Genomic DNA, 19,624 nt, shown 5'->3' on the forward strand with positions numbered 1-19,624 from the left:
GAACTTGATGTTTCATGCATAAAATTTGTGTACTGTGCAAAGCCATGAGCTAGAGTGTGGGCAAATTAATAATTTACTTTAATGAGAGCGCAGAAAAAGTTGGTTGGGCTTTTTGAGGGTGGCTTTTCTGGACGAGGGACGGAAAAAATGTCGGGAGAGCGCGGAATAATAAAGCACTTTAAGTTTAAAACAAGCCCAGAGACGACGTGATTAATGAGAATCCAGACAATCATTGGCTTCCCTCGTCAGTCGCTATTATTACATTTAGCAAATATGCTTCCAGCATTCCAATATCCATATTACAGGCGGTGGAAGATTTAGTGATTAGGCGAGGAAAAACAAAGATAATCTCTAGTGAGAAAATCTTGGGCTTAGAGAATGACAAAAGCTTCACGAAAACTTTTATAATCACTCTCAGTTGTGGAATATTATTCATAAAATTCAGATATTGTAGCACAAATTCCAGCAAAAATGCAATTTTACTCACAAATTCCAGGAAAAAAACTTGTGCGCTGATTCAATTGAATTGCAATTTCAATGTGCTTAAAGACAATTCAATCTATAAATTTATGTGTTCTCCAGCATTATATGTATTTGGAAGATAAAGGCAGGATTTGAGCAATTCCATGCATTTTAATTGAATTTTATACTCCACAAATATTTTCGATACTTCTGGAATTGCCATGGAAATTCATATCCAATTTCCCATCCAGAAGCGCGCGCGTTTATTCAAACAGAAATGTGCGGATAATGAGAAATTGACCATGCTTGACTTCATCGGGAGATTAAATGTGGGAATGTTTTCCTCCGCAGCGCCGAGAAGGAGTGGGGCGACGGCATCCGCGGAATGTCCCTCACGAATGCGCGCTATGCGATGCTGCGCCTGGAAGAGGGCGAGCCGCACACGAAGAACTGGCGCCCGCAGATTCTCATTCTGGCCAAGCTGACTACCGAACTCACGCCCAAGTACAGGAAGCTGCTGTCCTTTGCGTCGCAGCTGAAGGCAGGCAAGGGCCTGGCCATTTGTGTGTCCGTGATGCCTGGCGACTTCACGAAGAACAGCGGCGAAGCCACGGCAGCCAAGCAGAGCCTCAAGAAGATCATGGAGGAGGAGAAGGTGAAGGGATTCTGCGACGTCCTGATAGCCAAGAACACCGTCGATGGACTCTGTCACATGTAAGCCACATAATTTGTCTCATCACGAAATAGCCGGTCACCCTTGTCCGTTCGTTGCAGTGTCCAGACCATCGGCCTGGGCGGGATGAAGCCCAACACGGTGATCCTGGGCTGGCCGTACAGTTGGCGCCAGAGTGAGGACGCGCGCACGTGGCAGGGCTTCCTGCAGACCGTCCGCGTGGCGTCCAACGCCAAGATGGCGCTGCTCGTGCCGAAGGGCATCAACTTCTTCCCCGAGTCCACTGAGAAGATCTACGGCAACATCGACATCTGGTGGATTGTCCACGATGGCGGCCTGTTGATGCTGCTGCCCTTCCTGCTCAAGCAGCACCGCACGTGGCGTAACTGCAAATTGAGGATCTTCACTGTAGCACAGATGGAGGACAACTCCATTCAGCTGAAGAAGGACCTCAAGATGTTCCTCTATCACTTGCGCATAGAGGCGGAAGTGGAAGTGGTCGAGATGGTGAGTGGCCCCTCGAGCGGCGTGTGCAGCTGAAGAGGCTCTTTCACGAGTGTTTGCGCATTGCAGATGGACAGTGACATCTCTGCGTACACATACGAGAGGACCCTGATGATGGAGCAGCGGAACCAAATGTTGCGCGAGTTGCGCTTGAACAAGAAAGAATCCCTTGGCGTGGTGAGTGATGTTTCACATTCTATCCATCCTTCAAAATATGTACATTTTGTCTGATGTTGTGAAATGTAACAAAAAAGAAAAGAAGAATTGTCGTCACGTGAAGACAATGCAAAAAAAGAAGAAAAATGTCACATCTTCACTCATGACGATGATGAAGAATCTTCTACAGCTTTTTTGTAGAAATTCAAGAGCAAAACAATTTTATTATTTATTCCTGTGTAAGATATTTATGCTGTTGTATTTCTAATTGTAATTCTGTCATTGAGAAGAACAGAGCAAACACTCAAATTTTCTTAATTTCCCCCCACTTTGAACGGTGAAGGTACAATCTTTGGTGGATTTCAGCGAAAGCACCGGCGAGGATAAATTGCCTCTGGTAAAGCACACACCAACAAACCGGCTAGACTGCCTAACCCCGTTTTATTTTCACACCTTCCTTTACAAAGTTTTTTATTTTCAATTTTGTGCAAAGATTTTTTCACCCTTTTGTCTATGATCAAGATCAATTTTATGACGCATTCTCTTGATTTTTCCCTTTTTAGAATCAACTCTAGATAGTGATTTTTCTAAATCTTCTTTCCGTCATTTTGCCGTGGTTTCGATCAGCACCTCATTGAAGTCATTCACATACTTTCATTCTGTGCTCTTTCATTGTGAATTATTATTATTTTTTCAATTGATCTTAGGAGAATGATTGAAAAGGCATGTTTTCACATAAGAAGTAAATTTAACTCATATTTCAAATATTTCAGGCTTTTATTAGTTATAAAAAATAAACCAGTGAATTAGGTTTTCGAACTTAGACAGATTTTCTTGTCAAATATTTGTTATGTAGACAATTATATAAATTTTATAAAAATACTCGCGAAAATCTTTATTATGTCAGTTTTTAAAGATGTTCCTCGATAACCCTTTGATCATCTTCTCGTACTTCTAGAGCTTCTTTAAATGCAAGTCTCACTGTAATGGAAAAAAGTGGAGCTTTCGTGTAGTTTAAAGCTCGTGTAGCTAATATTTGAATTCGTCCATTCTGTGATTATTTATGGGCGCGAAACGACTCATAAATTCACCACAAATGAATGAATGGGAAAATAGAATTTTATCACGAGAGCAGTTTTATCATCCTCAACATGCATACAATCATTTATCGCTGTCAGTCATTCTGTATGTTGATTTCACCCATATCATACATCATGCATAAATACTGTGGATGAGTATTTGCATGTTTGTACTCAGATGGACAAGCTATTTTCCTTTCTCGCTGTTGTTTTACTTGCAAAAACGCCCCGCTCAGTACTTGTCATACTCAATTTACAGCATGTGATGTCCATTTGCAATCAACATACTCTGCAAGAGCTTTTACCTTTTGAGTTTTACCTCTAGGATCATTACACACTTATAGCGCAAAAGATAAAAAGAAGCAAATTAAAGAACCAAAAAAAAAAGATTTCCAAAAAAGCCTCCAAATAAATTAAACACAACTAAAACAAAAATTTAGGACCATCTTCTAAAACCCAGAAGCTTTTAGCTTTTTATTTACTTCTCTGTTGTATTTTTTTACTCTACCACGTTGCGTGTGGCGGCGAAGCGGGCGTTTCTATGAACTTGATGGGCATGACTCCGTTTTTCAGGTGCAAGCCATTGTGGACCATCATCATCCGCATGATCAGGTGAAGTCGGCGACGAAAGTGCGCTTTGCTGATTCAACTGAGCACAAGAGTGACGATATCTTCAATGAGAGCGACCACAATGAGGATCATCACGATGATGTGAGTTTTGGCCCACTTTTCGCATCATAAAGTCCTAAAATATATATTCTCCTTCTTCGCATGCCCTCCATAGGATTCGGAGAAGGAGCAGGACACAAAGGAGTCCACGGAGGAGAATGAGAAGGGTGGTGATAAATCAAGTGGCGCGTCCGCCACGAAATCTGCGTCGTCTCCGGCGAATAGCATAAAGAAGGACGACGACGATGACACGACCTCCGGAGCAGACGAGAAGGCATCACATGACCAGAAGTCACCTGAGAAATCAAAGCCCAGTATTAAACCGTAAGTGACGCTGATGACTTTCAGGCGTTTATCCGCTGGAACTCATTGTGTGTGTGTGATTTTTTATCCTGCAGAGACGAAGGAAACGTGCGAAGGATGCACACGGCTGTGAAATTGAACGAAGTCATCGTCAATAAATCGCATGATGCTCAATTGGTTATCTTGAATCTACCTGGTCCTCCAAAGGATACTCGCATCGAGCGAGAGAGCAATTGTAAGTAGAAAGAACACATTGTACTGATAATTCTGATTGCTGCAATTGCTTCCAATTCGGTCATGTTGAAATTAACTGCAAATATTGCGCGGAGTATCGTAAATCTTAATGTTGTGTCACCAACAAATGTGAACAAAACAGTGCAAATGTTGAGTCATTCAACACTTCACGCAATTGAACATTTATTTTCCAGTCATTCTCTGTGTGATCATGAAGGAAGGTCTTCGTGCATTTTCTTTAATGTCCGTTTCGTTTAGTATCCACAAAGTAAACACTTTATTTGACCCAGAAGATTATCCTCATCAGCGTCTGCTCAAGTTTCACGCGAGCATTAATAATGCATTGGTAAATGTATGCGTGTCCTTTGCAGATATGGAGTTCTTGGAAGTGCTTACTGAAGGCCTCGAGAGAGTGCTGATGGTTCGTGGTGGTGGCCGAGAAGTCATCACAATCTACTCTTAAGCATAATTAGTGAGAGAGACAAGATAAAAAAAAGAAATAGTGGAGAAAAAATTTGAATGTCGTGTTTATCATTATGAAATAAATTCAATTCTAGATTTTACTTAAAATTAGCAAAAGAAATTCACATTCACGTGGAAAAGTGATTAGCTACACAAGTTCTTATCCTTACCAAAGACAAATATGAAACAGTAAAATACAAAAAGAGAGAGGAGTAAAGTGAAACCTTTATAGTGGCGATGAGAGTATTTTTAGCTAAGAAAAAAAAATATTGAAGAAATCAATTTCAATCAAAAGTGTTTTTTAGTGACTCACAGAATTTAAGCGATTTTGTTGAGAACAAAGAAGGTGGAAAGAGGGAATTTTTAATTGATTTGTGGTGAAAAAAGAGTAAGAATATATATAGATGATATATAAAAGCTACTTGAAGTGTTAAAAATCACTTTGTTATTATACTTTTCCGCCAGTCTAGAGCACGTTAGAGAATTCCTGTTGAAGTGAGAATTTAAAATTCTATAAAGAGATTATTTTGAGGAATATATTTTCGATGAGGTCTATTAGTAAATTGTAGAGAGAGAGAGAAACTATTATCCAAGATAATGGGAATATTTTTTAAAGATGCAGCTTGAAAACTTGAGACAGGAACAGAAATGGTGAACCATTTATAATTTTTAAGAGACATTAAGCAAGAACAATTTTTTCTTAACGACTTTATTTCTACTGTTTGTATGTTTGTTCTTCTTAGACGAACTAAACTGCCATAAATTGTAAATAGGATTAAGGAGAAATTATTAAATAATCATTGCATGAGCGACTTTTGAAAATTATGGAAAACAATTAATAAGTGTAAGTGAATTTTTGGCCTAGAGATTGCAAAATTTTCAAATCAATTACAATTGAGAAAATTTCAAAGATCGTGTATATTTTAATAAGACTGTCCTTTTTCGTACTTTTTTCCAATATATTTTCTATTTCCCTTTGAAATTTGGCGCTGGGAATTTGGCTAAAGTATTTCATTATTTTAATGTTTCTTTCTCATTGTGTTCATTTATATGAAAAATTTTTTTAGAACAGACTAGAAAAAATTTATGTGTGTGCCTTAAATGAAATGTTTTGCTACTTGCGGAAACGAAATTCGGTATTTTGATTTTTCTTTTCCTCTAAAATTGCTAAAGCGACCAAACTGTAAAATAAAGACATTATTCAAAATGAAATTCTTTAGCAATATTCTCGGCATTTTACTTTTAATCTTGTTTTCGTCGAATAGAAAATATATTTCTGAATTCTTTCTTTTGTTTTCCAAGAAAAAAAAAGTATTAAAAGTCAAAAGTCAAAAAAAAAGTTGCGAAGTAAGTGTAAATTTATGAGACAAAGTGTTTAAGGTAAAAGTAAAAACAGCTCATTTACTGTGAATCAAATATAAAACATTAAAAAATGGAAAGGGAAATGCGACAGAGTCGAACTAATATGGTTAGAATTAGTATGATGAAGAAGTGAAATACCGCTGCAAAGTCTCTATAATATAATCAAACTATAGGAAATGATTAATAAAAAAGAACTTCAAGATAGAAAAAAGTTTACTATAGGAGAAACAATTGGAAATATAATAAAATTGGAAATGATTTAGGCATAAAAATTAGGGTTAAAAAACGAGAAATTGATAGTGGAAAGAGATCAAGAATGGTATGTGAAACGGTTAAACCAAAAAAAGGTATTTTCCAAAAATACAAAAAAAATGGATATTTCAACGGAAAATATCCACAGAAAAAAAGAAAACGTATTCTTTGAATTGTAACGAGAACATTTCTTGTAATTCTCTATAGGTAGAAAAAAAAATACAGATTTTAACAAAATAGTCGTAAAATAAATTGCGAGTGAAGAATATTAGGATTAAAGAAGAGAAAAACTTAAACTTACCCGCCGGGTGTGTCTCAAAACTTATGACAAAAAACCAACTTTTGCTGTGTCTGCGAAAGAGTGTTAGGATATCTGAAGAGCACTAATTTCGAGATTTCTTCATGGGCGACTTTCCGACAATTAAGTGGAAAAGACAAAAAATAAAAAAAATTAGATCACAAAACCGAACAATTCTCAAGCAATACTATTAGATTATAGAACGAGTGAAAAAACTCTTTTGGAAAACTTGAAAATAGAGAGAGAAAAAAAATATGATGGACTTTTGTTTCATCTCTTCGTCAAATTCAATCCCGTAGCATTTGAGAGTTCATTTAATTTCCCAACACAATCAACTGTCATTTCAATGGTGTTTTCAGACATAATTAATCTAGCGGAAGATTTTTTACTTAACGGAAAATCCATCTTTGTGTCAAGATCTTCATAAATCGTTCAGTTCTTTTCTATGGAAAAAATGTCCCAGTCATAACTTAACTCTAAGACATTTAATAGATCTTGCCTATATAAAGTAAAAAATACAGTTTAATAAAGAAAAAAAAAGAAATATGTAATACAAAATAAAATGACTAGTGAACAGAAAAAAAGTAATTTAAATGTGTGTAGACAAAAGAAAACCAATGACAAAAGTTATTCGATAATATAATGAAAATGAAAAGTGAGTTAGAAAAAAAAATTAAATACAATATACACAAAAAAATTAGGAAATATATTAGGAAAGCAAGAAAAATGATACAATTTTGAAGAGTAACAGATGAAAGGATTGTCAAAAGTGTCAACCTCTCATTAGGTTTAACGACACAACATGCGACAAACTTGAGACACATTGAATTAAGGTAACAGCTTACTAAGAGAAGAATTTTTTCCATCTTTACGATCAGCAGAGAAGCAAAATTTACTTAAATGTAATGTAAAGTTAACAAATTACAACCTTAATTTTAATTCACCACCGCAATTAGAGCATTATTTTCTATTCAACTAGTAAGGAATCACATTCATTTACCGTTTAAGTGGTCTTTGTACTTGAATTCATGATAACAAGTGTAGAAAGAAGAATATTCAAAGTATTTCCAGCTGCGACACACTGAACAAGTATTTTTCAAGCATCTCCACATCGGTATTCAGAAAGAAATGAACATTTATTGATTTGCCACCAGGTAAAATTGAAAAAAAAATTTATTGTGTTATTTTGTGGAAGAAAACCAAAAAAAAACAATCATAAGATGAAAAGTTGCCAAAAAGACTAATGTTTTTTTCTTATTGAAAATGACTAATGTGTAGAGGATAATTTAAAAAAAAATGGATATGATAAAATCAAAGAATCAAAAGAGACGTGTAATCAGTATTTTAAAAATACAAAAATTAACAAAACTATATTATAGAAGCGTTGAGCATCATTTGAGTTTGTTGACATTTGTTATAATGAACGTTGTAACATATAGTTTTTGTAGACAGTTAACAACAATAGATAACTTATTTTTACACTTTTCTGGTTGTTGTGTCCACCGTGAATTTCTAAATGGAATTAGAATGAATTGACCATAATAGATGCAAAATGTATTAATTTCATGAGAATAAAAAGCATTCGGTTATTAGAAATGTTCAAGTGCAGGAAGAAATTTTATGCCATAAGTGGTACATAACAATTGAGAAATTAAACAATAATCACTCATCTTCTTTTCTAATGTACCTTTGAGAAATCTCCGTAACGATTAACTTTACTGTAAACCTACAAATTTCACAAAGACAAACATGTGAAACGCATTCAATACAAAAAAAAATGATTGAACAGAAAGAAAAAAAAACCCTTGTAACACAATGTTAAAATCGTAACATATTATATATCTAAAGAGAGGATGATGAAAATGTACTATTATCATATGAGAAAATTTATTGAAGAAATTATAGTAAATGTTATAATAAAGACAAGTAATTAAATAAATTATAACGAGTTTCTTTCATTGCCCTTCAAATACACACACAGAATAAACTCGCAACAATTCAAGATCAATCTTCAGTTTTGTCTTAGGCTTTAAGGATTGATATTTTGTTATGTTTCTAATATTGACAGGTTTTTAGTTGTGGCTAAAACCATGCTCTGTGCAGCATATGCTTTTCCATTTTGTTTCACACGAATTTCACGTTCATAATCCCGAGAAACATGCATATGTGTTACGCTCTTTGTATTTGCCAAAGGCACAATTTGTGTTATTGTCTTACATCGTAAACACTTACCACGTCAATTGATCTATCATTTCATGTACTGTATAAAACATATATTCAATTCATACAACACAAAGTAACTAATTAACTTCGTGAAATAAGAGCGATTGATGAATTTGATCAGTCAAATCACGTTCATTATTATAATGCAGTTTAGCCTCTGCAAGACAACAATTTCTCGCATTCAAATTGAGGTCCCCTCAAAAACCCGCCACACCTCAAAGTTGAGAACTCATTCTTCACAATAGACGCATTGATATTTATTACTATATTTATTGGTCTGTCTCAGACAATGTCCAGAGACTCATTATATTATACTTCCCATTCAATTTACAAAGACAATATTGTTTTCCGACATTTAGCAAAATCATTCTTGGGTGGATTCAGTCAAAAAAAATAATAATACAAATAAAACTCCGCATGATTCATGGAATTTTCATGAAGTACGAAATACAACCGAATTGTACACTTCGCTATTACGCATGAGTAAAGCGGTAAAGTGAGGAAAACCGTGTTTTCCGGATTCCATAATGTTTTCCATTTTCTCTGGGAATTTTAAATATTTTGATTAACATGATCAGGGCGCGGAGTCACCAAAGTTCCTCGCCAGAGGCCACGAAACGCGTCCAAAAGTTCGTATTTATTTGGTGTACTTATCGTCTCTGTGCGCACACATTTATCTTCCCCTGATTGTAAAATGCTCTTTTATAAATAGAATGTCTCACTCTTTAGCGTGAATGGTTTTATGAACTCCACAATGCAACTCACTGGAGGCTTGTTTTCTGTCTCCCCGGAGATTCTAAAAATTCTACTTAGATGATGATTAACATGGGCAATGCTGTCAGATGTTGTGACTTTGATGGAAGACAGAGTGCGCGAGGGCGACGGCTTTTTGGTGTGTGATTTCTCAAGAAGTGAAATTTCCAATCAACGCCAAAAACACTTTATTTACAACCACAAATTTGGTGGTTTTTTTATTGCAACATGGGCAAAACTGACTTTTTCTGCGGAATAAAAGATCAATTTCATGCACCAAATAATTGTCAAATGATCGACAGAAAGGCAATTTCAGATGGAATTATTATGTCTTTTTTTTCTTCTTCGCTGAATTATGGAAACCCAAGAGACATTAAAAGAAAGGCAATTTTTCCAACGCGATCATTTCAATTCATGTGCAATAAAAAAAAATGGGGAGCTATGATAAATCAAATATGGCATAAAATCACTTAAGATTATAGTTGAAATTTCCATTTGAAAGACATCTCTTTAGCAAATGAATGATGCCAAAGGCATTGTGTAGTCTGGCTCCAAATGGATTTAATGTGTGAGGCTTTCTTTTTAATTAATAAACCCTCAATTTGTCTTGAATTTTTCCAACGCTGATAACTGAAATATTGTACAAATATTGGTCACATGCGAAGTGTGACAAAAAAAATGTGTTTGAAAACTTGTAAATTGCTAAACAAATGCTCATGTGTGATAACATCTCATTTGTGCCCAAACAAAATTGACGACCACAAATGCACGTTTTATCATTTTATGAGTTCTTGCTGTGTGTTCTGGTGATAAGAAAGAGTTTTTCCTCATGAAATTTCTTCACGGAGATTACTGTGTTATCGGAAAGCAATCTTGTGAATCAATATTTGCCAGTGTGAATCGAAGGAATTTCATTCCACACAAATTAATCACAGACTTTCGGGGATTTCTTCATTAAAACCCATCTGCAAAACCTTCATGAAGATTATCAAGTCAAATTCCTTGTCAAAAATCATGGACTTTTTGCTCCAAGTGACACTGCAAATGTGCTCCAAAAAGTGGTCGGTTTTCTGGGAAGAGAGAAGACTCTCTCTGGAGAGCATGTGAGAATTCTTCTCTGGTGAATTTCTTTGTGCAGAAATTTGTAAATATTTACTGTAAGAAAAAAAAATACCACATCTAAATACATATGCACACAAGCAAAGGCGCCTTTTTCTCACTCCCCGCACACAAATTGTTAAGGTCAATTGTGGTGAAGTGTTGAAAATTGCAGAGAGAGGCAAAGCGTGTTCTGAGGAATATTCACTTCACAAGTATTTCACGACTTGGCAAATCTCTCACATTTTCAATTCTGGATGATGATCGATGACAAAGACTGGGTTGGGCCTTCGTAAGAGGATTTCGCAAGCCACTTTTCGAAATATCGCACTTTTCGCTCCCAAACTGAAGAAATGAGAAAATCATTGGCTTCTTTGCCAAGCACTTATTCGCCTCGTTTAACCAGTAACAGATTTTTTGTGGCCATTTCCTGATTTCATGACCTTTCCGCATTTTTTCCACATTGTTTTTGGAACTTGTTTGACAATCATGTGATTCCGGCCAGAAGTCGTTAAATTATTTGAAAGAGGTTGAGGAATAAGTTTGATGATTAGCGGATGGCTTTAAAGACATGGTCAAAGGAAACGTGTGCAAGTAATAATTTTTTACAGGAATTAAAAGACTTTTCTGTTCAATTGGATTAGTTTGTCTGATAAGAAGGCGGGATTTTCGAGTGGGCGGAGCCTCTGAATATTCTCCCAACAATCGTATGTTAATATATTATAGCATAAGTTATCCAAGTGTGGTAATTTACAGTGGCTAAGAGCTTTAATCCCACAAAAAGACTTGAATAAGTTGATGCAAAGTGAAAAGTCTTTTAATAAAAATTTGAGAACAGCATCGAGAAAAGACCGGTTTCCAACTCTACCAACAATGACGTCTTTCTTTCTCCCAAAATTGCGTCCAAAGTGAGAAACCGCGCACTCACTGACCCATTTAATCTCCCTTCAGTCGCTTTGTTTAAGACCCACATTGCGAAAGCCACTCTACAGGTGATAATTGAAGGTATGGGCAAGATTATGACTATCGGGCTTCACGGTATTTTATCAGTCATCCACTTGTGAAAATTTCCATTTCGCACATCTGAAATTTGCCGATGAATTTTGAGGCGCATATGATTGAAATGAGGAAGTCCACGTGTTTCCAGTTTGTCGCTGAGAAATTGGAAAATTGCTCTGGACTTCAAGTGTGTGCGTCAGTGTTTGTTGGGGAAAAATATTGAGTGTCTCCGCGATCGTTTCCACATCTTCTTGTGCGCCTCAGAGCATGGCTTGGGCATGAGATAAACTCACTCGACGGGTCTCCAACACACACACTGTGGCGTCGACTAAGCCAAACCCAATTCCATTCATACATTCATTGACTTGACTTCTTTGTGGCGGGTAAACGGTGCAGTCAGTCGGCTGAAAGTGTAGCCGAGGCAGTTGGAAGTCGACTTGCGCCTTGAGTGGATAACAAGAAGCACGATCTCCACTCTCAGTGTTCCACATTATCTGGACTATATCAGTTTCTGTCTCTCTTTCTCTGCAGCAGAAGAAGTTTTATATATCTTCTGTGGATTGTCTAAGGTGAAAAGACGACTTTTGAGTGCCAGAGATTTTGTATCTTTTCGCAAAAATACAACACTAAATATCACTACAAGTTTCTCATCTGTTCATACGTGAAGTACATTTTTTTTCGTCTTACTGGAGATCGAAGCAAAGAGAGAGAGGGAGAGGAGAGGCAAGTGAGATAAAAGAGATCTTGTGAATTGTGAAGTGAAGAAATTCAATTGTGTGACCTCAAAAGGCGGCAGACACAAAAAAAGTGAGCTGAAAAATGTCATAAAACATTGGCTGAAAGTGGCTTGAAACATTCGTATCCGTGTATCTTCGCATCTCTCCAAGAAGAGCCCTTCGCAGTTCCAGACGCTCAGAGATAAAAACCCTCTCGAGTGAGATTCCCATAAGTGAGTATATATCGCTGCAATGTTCACTCAATTCATATGGCCGCGAGGCATTTCTTTTCTCCAGCAACTCTGCCCAAAGTATGAGTCACTTTTGCCTCAACGGAAATCTCCGTCGAGCGTCTGTGAGGCCGTATAAGGCAGAGCTTTGCAAGACTGTGTGTTTGTTTATCGGAAGATTGCCGAGCTTTGTCGTTACGCACATCAATTTGCTGATACTCTTGAGCTCGCAGCAATGTTTGGTCGGGTAATCAGTATGATTAAAGGTGCTCAAAATCAACTCGGATGGCAACTACACTCAGTCATGCCTCGAGAATGCTGAGAAATATTCTCAGCACCTCAAGTTGACTGTTTTGCTTGACTTTTGCCAACAACAAAAAAGAACGGAAACATGCGTTGTGTCGTTGTCAAGACTCTTTCCTAAAACAAGACTTCAGCAAGTACTTAAGAGATTAGCCTCAGGTAATTTATTGTTATTATTATTATATTGCACACTCCATACTTGATCTCAATTGCAAGCGATGCAGCCACTTGACACGGTTCTCGTTACCACACTGACTTCCTCTGCAGGCTAGGCTTTATTTAGAATGATTTTTCCAACTCAAAATAGCCACGATAATCCTCTCCTTACGCCCAGAAACGGCGTTATCATTCTCAATCAATGATCAAACACTCTTATCGCAATTCCTCTGGTTGTGATATTGAAGGAAAAATATAATTTCAACCACACAAATATTTGAGACAAGCTGGCTTGAATTACACACGAAGCCGAGATAATTCAGATAAAATTGTTTTGGTTTGATACACATTCAGGGTCACACTTATTCAGGCGAATAAATGCGACAGAGAGACTGCAAATATGTGGTTTATCAGGAAAACCGGCTTGTAACGCTTCTCAGGGATTGCAAAATGAACTTTAAAAATGTATATTCATATACCTCTGAATGCACTTAAATAATTGCTCTATCTTGATATTTCATCTGAGATTTCACGCTTTTCGGTGTCGCAAGTGGATTTAATCCGGTTTCAAGATCGATTTTCGTGCAATTTGGCCACACTTTGTTAGAAAACTCAAGGCATAGATCGATAATTTTGTCACACTGGCAGTGAATTCTGCGAAATCATCGTGGATTTCTTGGAAGAGGACAGAAATTCGCATCACTGGCCACTCAATGATTCACTCACGTGGACGGGAAAATTGTTGAAAAATTATTTAATACGATTTCCTAATGATTATATATGTATCTCTTATATTGAGAATTCAATTCGACGGAAGACCCTGAAAGCTGTAATTTCTTCTCATGCTCTTTGACTATTTCACGCCCAAAAAATGCATGATGCGCTGCGAAGGAGGGAAAATTGTACATAATTAAAACCATACGGTATTATGTGAATTTTTCCTGATTTTCGTGGTGCTTGCTTGCAAACAGTTAAGCTGTTTTAAAGCAAAGAGTGCGCGCGCAACACAAAACCGGTAACATGGACTAAAATATTTCACCTTTAATGAGCACGAAGAGTCTTTTCCTCATTGAAAATTTTAATGTTAAAGAAATAAAAAGTTTATTTTCTCATTCAGTGACTGTTACTAACATTTTATTTTAAAAGAAACAATTGATACAACCATGCATATATTGTTCGCTTCCAACAGTGAGCATTATTCGGCTCTTTTTTCTTCTTCTTCTGGGCCTTCTTGAAAGACTCAACACATAATACACCATCAGTTTAATCGATATTTCCCCATGAATTTCACTTAAAATTTACAACATCTGCTCAGCGATAAAACCACTCACTTTGCCAAAATGTTTACCCCAAAACACTCATCTTTATCTGAAGCAAACCACTCTTGGTGATCAATGCAAAATCACTTTTTACCGAAGAATCATCAACTACAACTTTATATGATAATCAAACTTTCTAACATCCCAACCAATTAGTAAAACATTATTCACAAGAGAGCCGTAACATTTACTCTTTTTGCTCAGCAGCAAACCAAAAGACAAACATTCATTCTCGGTGCACAGAAGAAGAAAAAAAAACAATGCAAAAGAAATTGAGTAAAAACGACCAGCAGGAACCTCATTTCACCAAAAAAAAAGTGCTGAAGTATTTTCTAAATACTTCAACAGCAATGCGTTGGTGTGGCTAATAAATCTTTATTTATTGTTTGAGGAAAGAAAAACGACGTGCGTTTCACTGAAACGCTGAATATTTGCAGGCACGCATTTCGGACGGAGATGCACTAATTCATTACCACTTTTCCCCGCGTACGCAAAATTTAACATGCATTTCCCTTCGAAACCGACAGAGAAGAGGTTTTGCTCGATAATTTGCTTAATAATTATCGATTTTTGTGAGTGCTGAACGGAAAGGGCAGGAATTCGCACTACATTTCCTATACAATTGATTTGAGGAAATTGTAATTGAAAAGCTCGGCAAAATGCGTTAATTTTTCTAAACAGTTTGCAATGTACAACATAAACAGGGCCACAATTGATTACAATTTTATTGATGTTTAATGTAAAATCACTGTGTATCGTTGGCTTCTTCAGCTATCATTGTATTTGCACTTCAGACTAGAATAATAATTGGCTTGTGCTTCGAAAGAAGTCTTTTTATGCACAGAATTTGTGCAGAAAAATCACTCTTGTGTTTGAATCCACAACTAAAGAACACAGTATAGATGAGATACAAGGTGATGAACTCGACGATATTTACATAACAAGTTATATTAATATATTTTGCCAATTTTATGCATTTAAATCAACAGACTTTTATCAATGAATATTTAACTACTGAAATGCTTTCACTTTAGCATTTAACCGCATTTGAAAGAGAAATATGGCTGAGATCAAGAAAATAAAACTAAGCTTGATTGCTCAGATGTATTCAGAATTCCATGAATAATTCCGCATTCTATCTTAGAATCTATGTGATGACAAATCTTTTTGGCACTCGCACTCTTTCCCAATGGATTTGACATTGTCACTTAGCGTCGTGAGAGCTTTGAAAAAAATGTGGTTTAATTAAATGCAGAGTCAGTTTAATTGGCATTCGCGTGAGCTGAGACAAAAGAGGTATTTTACATGACACTTTCCGCCATATGCGAGATTCTGGGCGTCAAATAGTGGGAAAAGTGTCGCAACTGGATCGCGATTTGAGCGCGAACGCCAACCCAAAAACCCACTGTGACAATTATCCGGCGCTTCTTTTGTCTCTCTGGCCAAGGTTTGCAATCTGAAAGTCATTTCATCACTCAATCTCGCGGTCAACCTTCTTTTCCTCCGCTGAATGCGCATGAACTTTAGGCGCGAATCTGCTTGTATAGAATTATGGGTATTTTTTTTTTAAACAAAAGTCAGCGTGCGCACAGTGAATTAATTCTTCGGTAGGAAAATGAACAGTTTCACACAGTTAGGAAGACTTATAACAATAAATATACGCATTTTTGCCTTGCTCTTTTGCAGATTTCAAATTGTAATGAACACTTTTAAGATTATAATTAACAAACTCGTGAGGTTATTTGGAGAATTTTTATGTATTATAACAAGTCAGAAAATCACTGAATGTGCAATTTTGACGCTCTGTTTTGGAAATTATGTGAGAGAGTTCATTACCATATAAAAGAGGTGAATAAATATTCACAATCATCTGCAAATTTAATGCCTGAAGATCAAATATATTTTTTTGCTAATATGCAAAAATTGCCACTTGTTGTGAGCATTAATTGGCCATTTATTGGTCAATCTTGACCTATAATGACACCCACGTGGCTCTCTAATTACCTATTGTGTCTTTTTAAATGTTTAGCTAATTAATATTATGTGTCAAGTATCCTTAACCGTTTCCACCCAAACACTTTTGAGTACTTTGCCATTTCGCCAAATTTTTCGCCAACTTTCCTCCAAATTGAGGCTCTCTTGGCTCACACAGAAAAAAAAATCGAGGTGAACAGCTGAAGATAAATAGAAAATCGGCATAATTTGCTAATAACAATCCATTATCCAGTCAGAGAGACTCTTCAGGAAAAAAAGTGCCGCGCAATAGAGAGCATAACTAAACAGAGTTTTACATTATTTACAAACGTATTGACTTCTTTGTGTGACTATCTATGCAATTATGATCATTGCTGTGCCAACAATGAGCCATTTAGATCGCAGTTTCATAGCACAAAGAGACGCGATTGCTTATTCAACTGCGCAGTGATTCGCTAAGCGAGTCATCCGCAATTTTTTGGGACTCCAATCGAACTCGATTAGCCTATCATTTGGCTTGAAGTGCCGAAGACACACGGAAGGAAGTGGCACGTTGAACTCCCGAACAAATACAAAACTACGGTCATTCGAATCAATTGTAAAATGCGTTCCAAGAAGACGCCTTCATAAGCGCGGAACATGATTCACGCCTGTAATTGTGAGATGAAAACGACTGATATGGATGAATTAATTATATAAGAATGTCTAAAGCCCGCATATGTTTTTCCTTTTGTTGTGTCTCAGCTCGAGGCATTTGCACTTTTGCGGTTTTCTGCCTTCCAGCGTAAAAGGTTTGATGAATTTGTATAATGTACAATAAGCGGGAGAATATACATTAATATGATAAATTGATTGTTTGGGACATAAATTAACGCAAAGTTCGCTAAACTCACTCGATGCTCTTCCCTTCCTCCTCAGATATCCCCAGCAAAGATGCTGCAGCAGATTCTGCAAGACATGCGCGTGGAGCCTGAGCTCCTGGAGGGTCTCAATGAGACCGAGAAGCAGACGCTCTTCTGCATCATGAGGGAGGAGCAGGTGCGCCGGTGGCGCGCCTGGGACCAGGAAGAGTGCCGCAAGTCGTGCAGCGAATCCGCCAGAAACAGTCACAAGAAGACTGTGACCTTCCTCATGGGCGAGGACGGTGATCCGTGGGTGTGGGTGATGGGCGAGCATCCCAACGACAAGACCATCGATGAGATCCTGGCCGAGGAGGCGCAACTGCGTGCCCGGGAACTGGCTGAGCAGGAGACGCAAGAACTGAGGAAGAGCGTCGAGGTGAAGCTGTCGGATATCATGGAATTGGACCAGATCAGTCACAAACTCGAGGATGACGAGATGCCCAAGATTGAGGACATGGAGATCTACTGCTCGGTGGACGAACTGAGAGAGAGGATCAACAACAGCCAGAACAACCCCGCCCCGCCCGCGAAGCCGCACAAGCCGTCAACAGCGAACTTCAACATCAACAGCAATGCTGGGGACAAGAAGAGGGATGTGCTGCAGGAGATCTCGCTGAACAGCAAGGCGACGCAGAAAGTGGCTGCGCGAGTGGCGCTCTGGGAGCAGCGCCTCATCGGCGAGAGGACTTGTGAGATCCTGCGCGGGATGCAACAGAAGCAGCAGGACGCTGAGCGAGAGGCTGAAGAGGCGGCCAGGAAGGAAGAGGAGCTGTGGAAGGAGCAAGGTAATGACACTCTTATTACCATATTATTGATAAGCTTGAATTCTCCCAATGTGAATAAGTGCACAAGCAAAACTCACGTCAGGAATTGGAAAAATGTACTTGAAATTGGAGCTTTTAGGGGATGAAATTGCATTCGCCATGCTTCTTTCACACCTGACAAAATTGTAAGACACCTCTCTGTGAGTGTTGCAACAAAGTCTTGCCTCTTAAACAACCAACTAAACGCCCATAATGTGCAGTGTTACACAATGAGAAGCAAGTGTGACCTCCGCATTACGGCAAAACAAACAGAGGTGCCGGAAGTGAAGTCTTGCAACTTGTGAGCTTTAATAAATTAAGAATTTCATATCATATGAGGCACAAATTCCCACTTCCGTTAGTGCGTTGTTCTTATCAAGAAAATAATGTCGAGTTTTGAGCATATTCTGCCGACGCAGGAATAAATTCTCTGTCCCTTCTTTTGCGTTGCTTCTTTCGCCAGTCTCGCTCGCTCGACATTGTTTGAGGGAGCGTGTCGCCGAGTGAATCATTGAACTGTCTGGCTTTTGTAACTAACAATCCTTCTTATTTTTGTCCACTCCAGAGCGAAAGGCGAAGCAGGCGGAAATCAAGAGGCGGGAAATTGCGCGAAAGGCTCGCGAAGTGCATCGAATGTCTCTGAGCTGTGATCAAATTGAGGAAACTGAGGGTCAGAACAGCGATGATTCCACGCCAGACACGAAGCTGAACAACCTGGAGTCTCGTCCTGCCAATCATGAGGCCGTCTTGAAGTGGTATCGCGACGAGGAGGTGCCCAAAGGAGCCGGAATGGACGATCACGATCGACCGCTAACGTGGTTTCACGGTGGGTTTCTTAAGTGACGCATCTTAAATTAAGAGATTTCTCTAACATTCGCAATCTCACTGGCTCTTTCAGGCTTCCTCTCGAGAAGCGAGGCTGAGCACTTGCTGGCACCCCAGCCGGCGGGATCCTTTCTAGTCCGGGTGTCCGAGAAGGTCTGGGGATACGCCATTTCCTATCGGGACACAGATCGCTGCAAGCACTACTTGGTGGACGCGTCCAACGGCCGTTATCAGTTCCTGGGTGCCAATCAGCTGGCCCACGACAGTCTCAACGACCTGATCCGCTTCCACCAGATGATCCCCATCACAGTGCTGGGCCAGGAGAGGCTGCGCCTGCCCTGTCCCGGCGACACGCACCTGGAGAACTGAAGTCAGATGTGTTTCAATGTGATAGATGTTGATTCTTCATTATTATGCGAAATACTTGCTGAAGCGTCATTTAAGTTTTGTAATTACCTTACTTTTTTCAGAGTTAAATCTTTGAATTCCATTTGATAAAAGCATGAACAAGGTTACTCAATACAACAATGCATGATAAACTTTTCATTAGTCAATGGATTAAGTTACTCTTTAAATCTTAGAGAAGAAAGAAACTTCATTATATTCACTGAGTTAATGTATAGATGACACGCTAAATTAATTTCCTACTTTAAGTCTTTATAATATCATTTTCTAAAAATCTTCGTAGCCTGAAAGTCAAGAGATGTTATTTTTTTCGAAAGAAATTTTGTAAAAATTGTGATTCCAATAATTGTGTTTTTAGAGAAGTCATTTGTATTTACACACAAATTAAGGGACAATCATAAAAAGATGTTTGCTGAAAATTGGTGCTTAAGAGTCAATAAATGATAATTTGAGCAATAAAAGCC

General features: G+C 37.9%; 2 protein-coding genes across 11 annotated transcripts in view; both read left to right on the forward strand.

Moving 5' to 3' along the window:
• The window catches only part of LOC132256273 (solute carrier family 12 member 4), a 63,331-nt gene extending 56,337 nt beyond the window's left edge, over positions 1-6,994 (forward strand). For 9 of the 10 annotated variants that reach the window (XM_059752591.1, XM_059752594.1, XM_059752595.1 and 6 more), the window contains 8 exons: positions 814-1,176; positions 1,237-1,642; positions 1,709-1,816; positions 2,139-2,192; positions 3,448-3,585; positions 3,659-3,867; positions 3,942-4,081; positions 4,452-6,994. In XM_059752591.1, coding sequence (XP_059608574.1) covers positions 814-1,176; positions 1,237-1,642; positions 1,709-1,816; positions 2,139-2,192; positions 3,448-3,585; positions 3,659-3,867; positions 3,942-4,081; positions 4,452-4,543 — 1,510 coding nt within the window. In that variant the 3' untranslated portion in view covers positions 4,544-6,994. The remainder of the gene's footprint in view (positions 1-813; positions 1,177-1,236; positions 1,643-1,708; positions 1,817-2,138; positions 2,193-3,447; positions 3,586-3,658; positions 3,868-3,941; positions 4,082-4,451) is intronic. The other variant, XM_059752597.1, reaches the window with a different exon arrangement.
• Positions 6,995-11,874: 4,880 nt separating this feature from the next.
• On the forward strand, positions 11,875-19,610 carry LOC132256305 (SH2 domain-containing protein 4A-like). The gene is made up of 4 exons (XM_059752643.1): positions 11,875-12,476; positions 17,144-17,912; positions 18,496-18,756; positions 18,829-19,610. The coding sequence occupies exons 2-4, from the start codon at positions 17,159-17,161 to the stop codon at positions 19,122-19,124; spliced, it is 1,311 nt and encodes a 436-aa protein (XP_059608626.1). The 5' UTR covers positions 11,875-12,476; positions 17,144-17,158; the 3' UTR covers positions 19,125-19,610.
• Positions 19,611-19,624: the final 14 nt, after the last annotated feature.

The sequence above is a fragment of the Phlebotomus argentipes genome, unplaced genomic scaffold (genome assembly GCF_947086385.1).
Source record: "Phlebotomus argentipes unplaced genomic scaffold, Phlebotomus argentipes genome assembly contig_5, whole genome shotgun sequence".
In the NCBI taxonomy this organism is placed as follows: Eukaryota; Metazoa; Arthropoda; class Insecta; order Diptera; family Psychodidae; genus Phlebotomus; species Phlebotomus argentipes.

What these genes read in the sequence shown, in the direction of transcription:
- LOC132256305 (XM_059752643.1), top strand. Translation starts at nt 17,159, where the DNA reads ATGCTGCAGCAGATTCTGCAAGACATGCGCGTGGAGCCTGAGCTCCTG. An exon ending in GGAGCTGTGGAAGGAGCAAG is followed by an intron (nt 17,913 to 18,495) that starts GTAATGACACTC and finishes TGTCCACTCCAG; the next exon opens with AGCGAAAGGCGAAGCAGGCG. An exon ending in ACCGCTAACGTGGTTTCACG is followed by an intron (nt 18,757 to 18,828) that starts GTGGGTTTCTTA and finishes TGGCTCTTTCAG; the next exon opens with GCTTCCTCTCGAGAAGCGAG.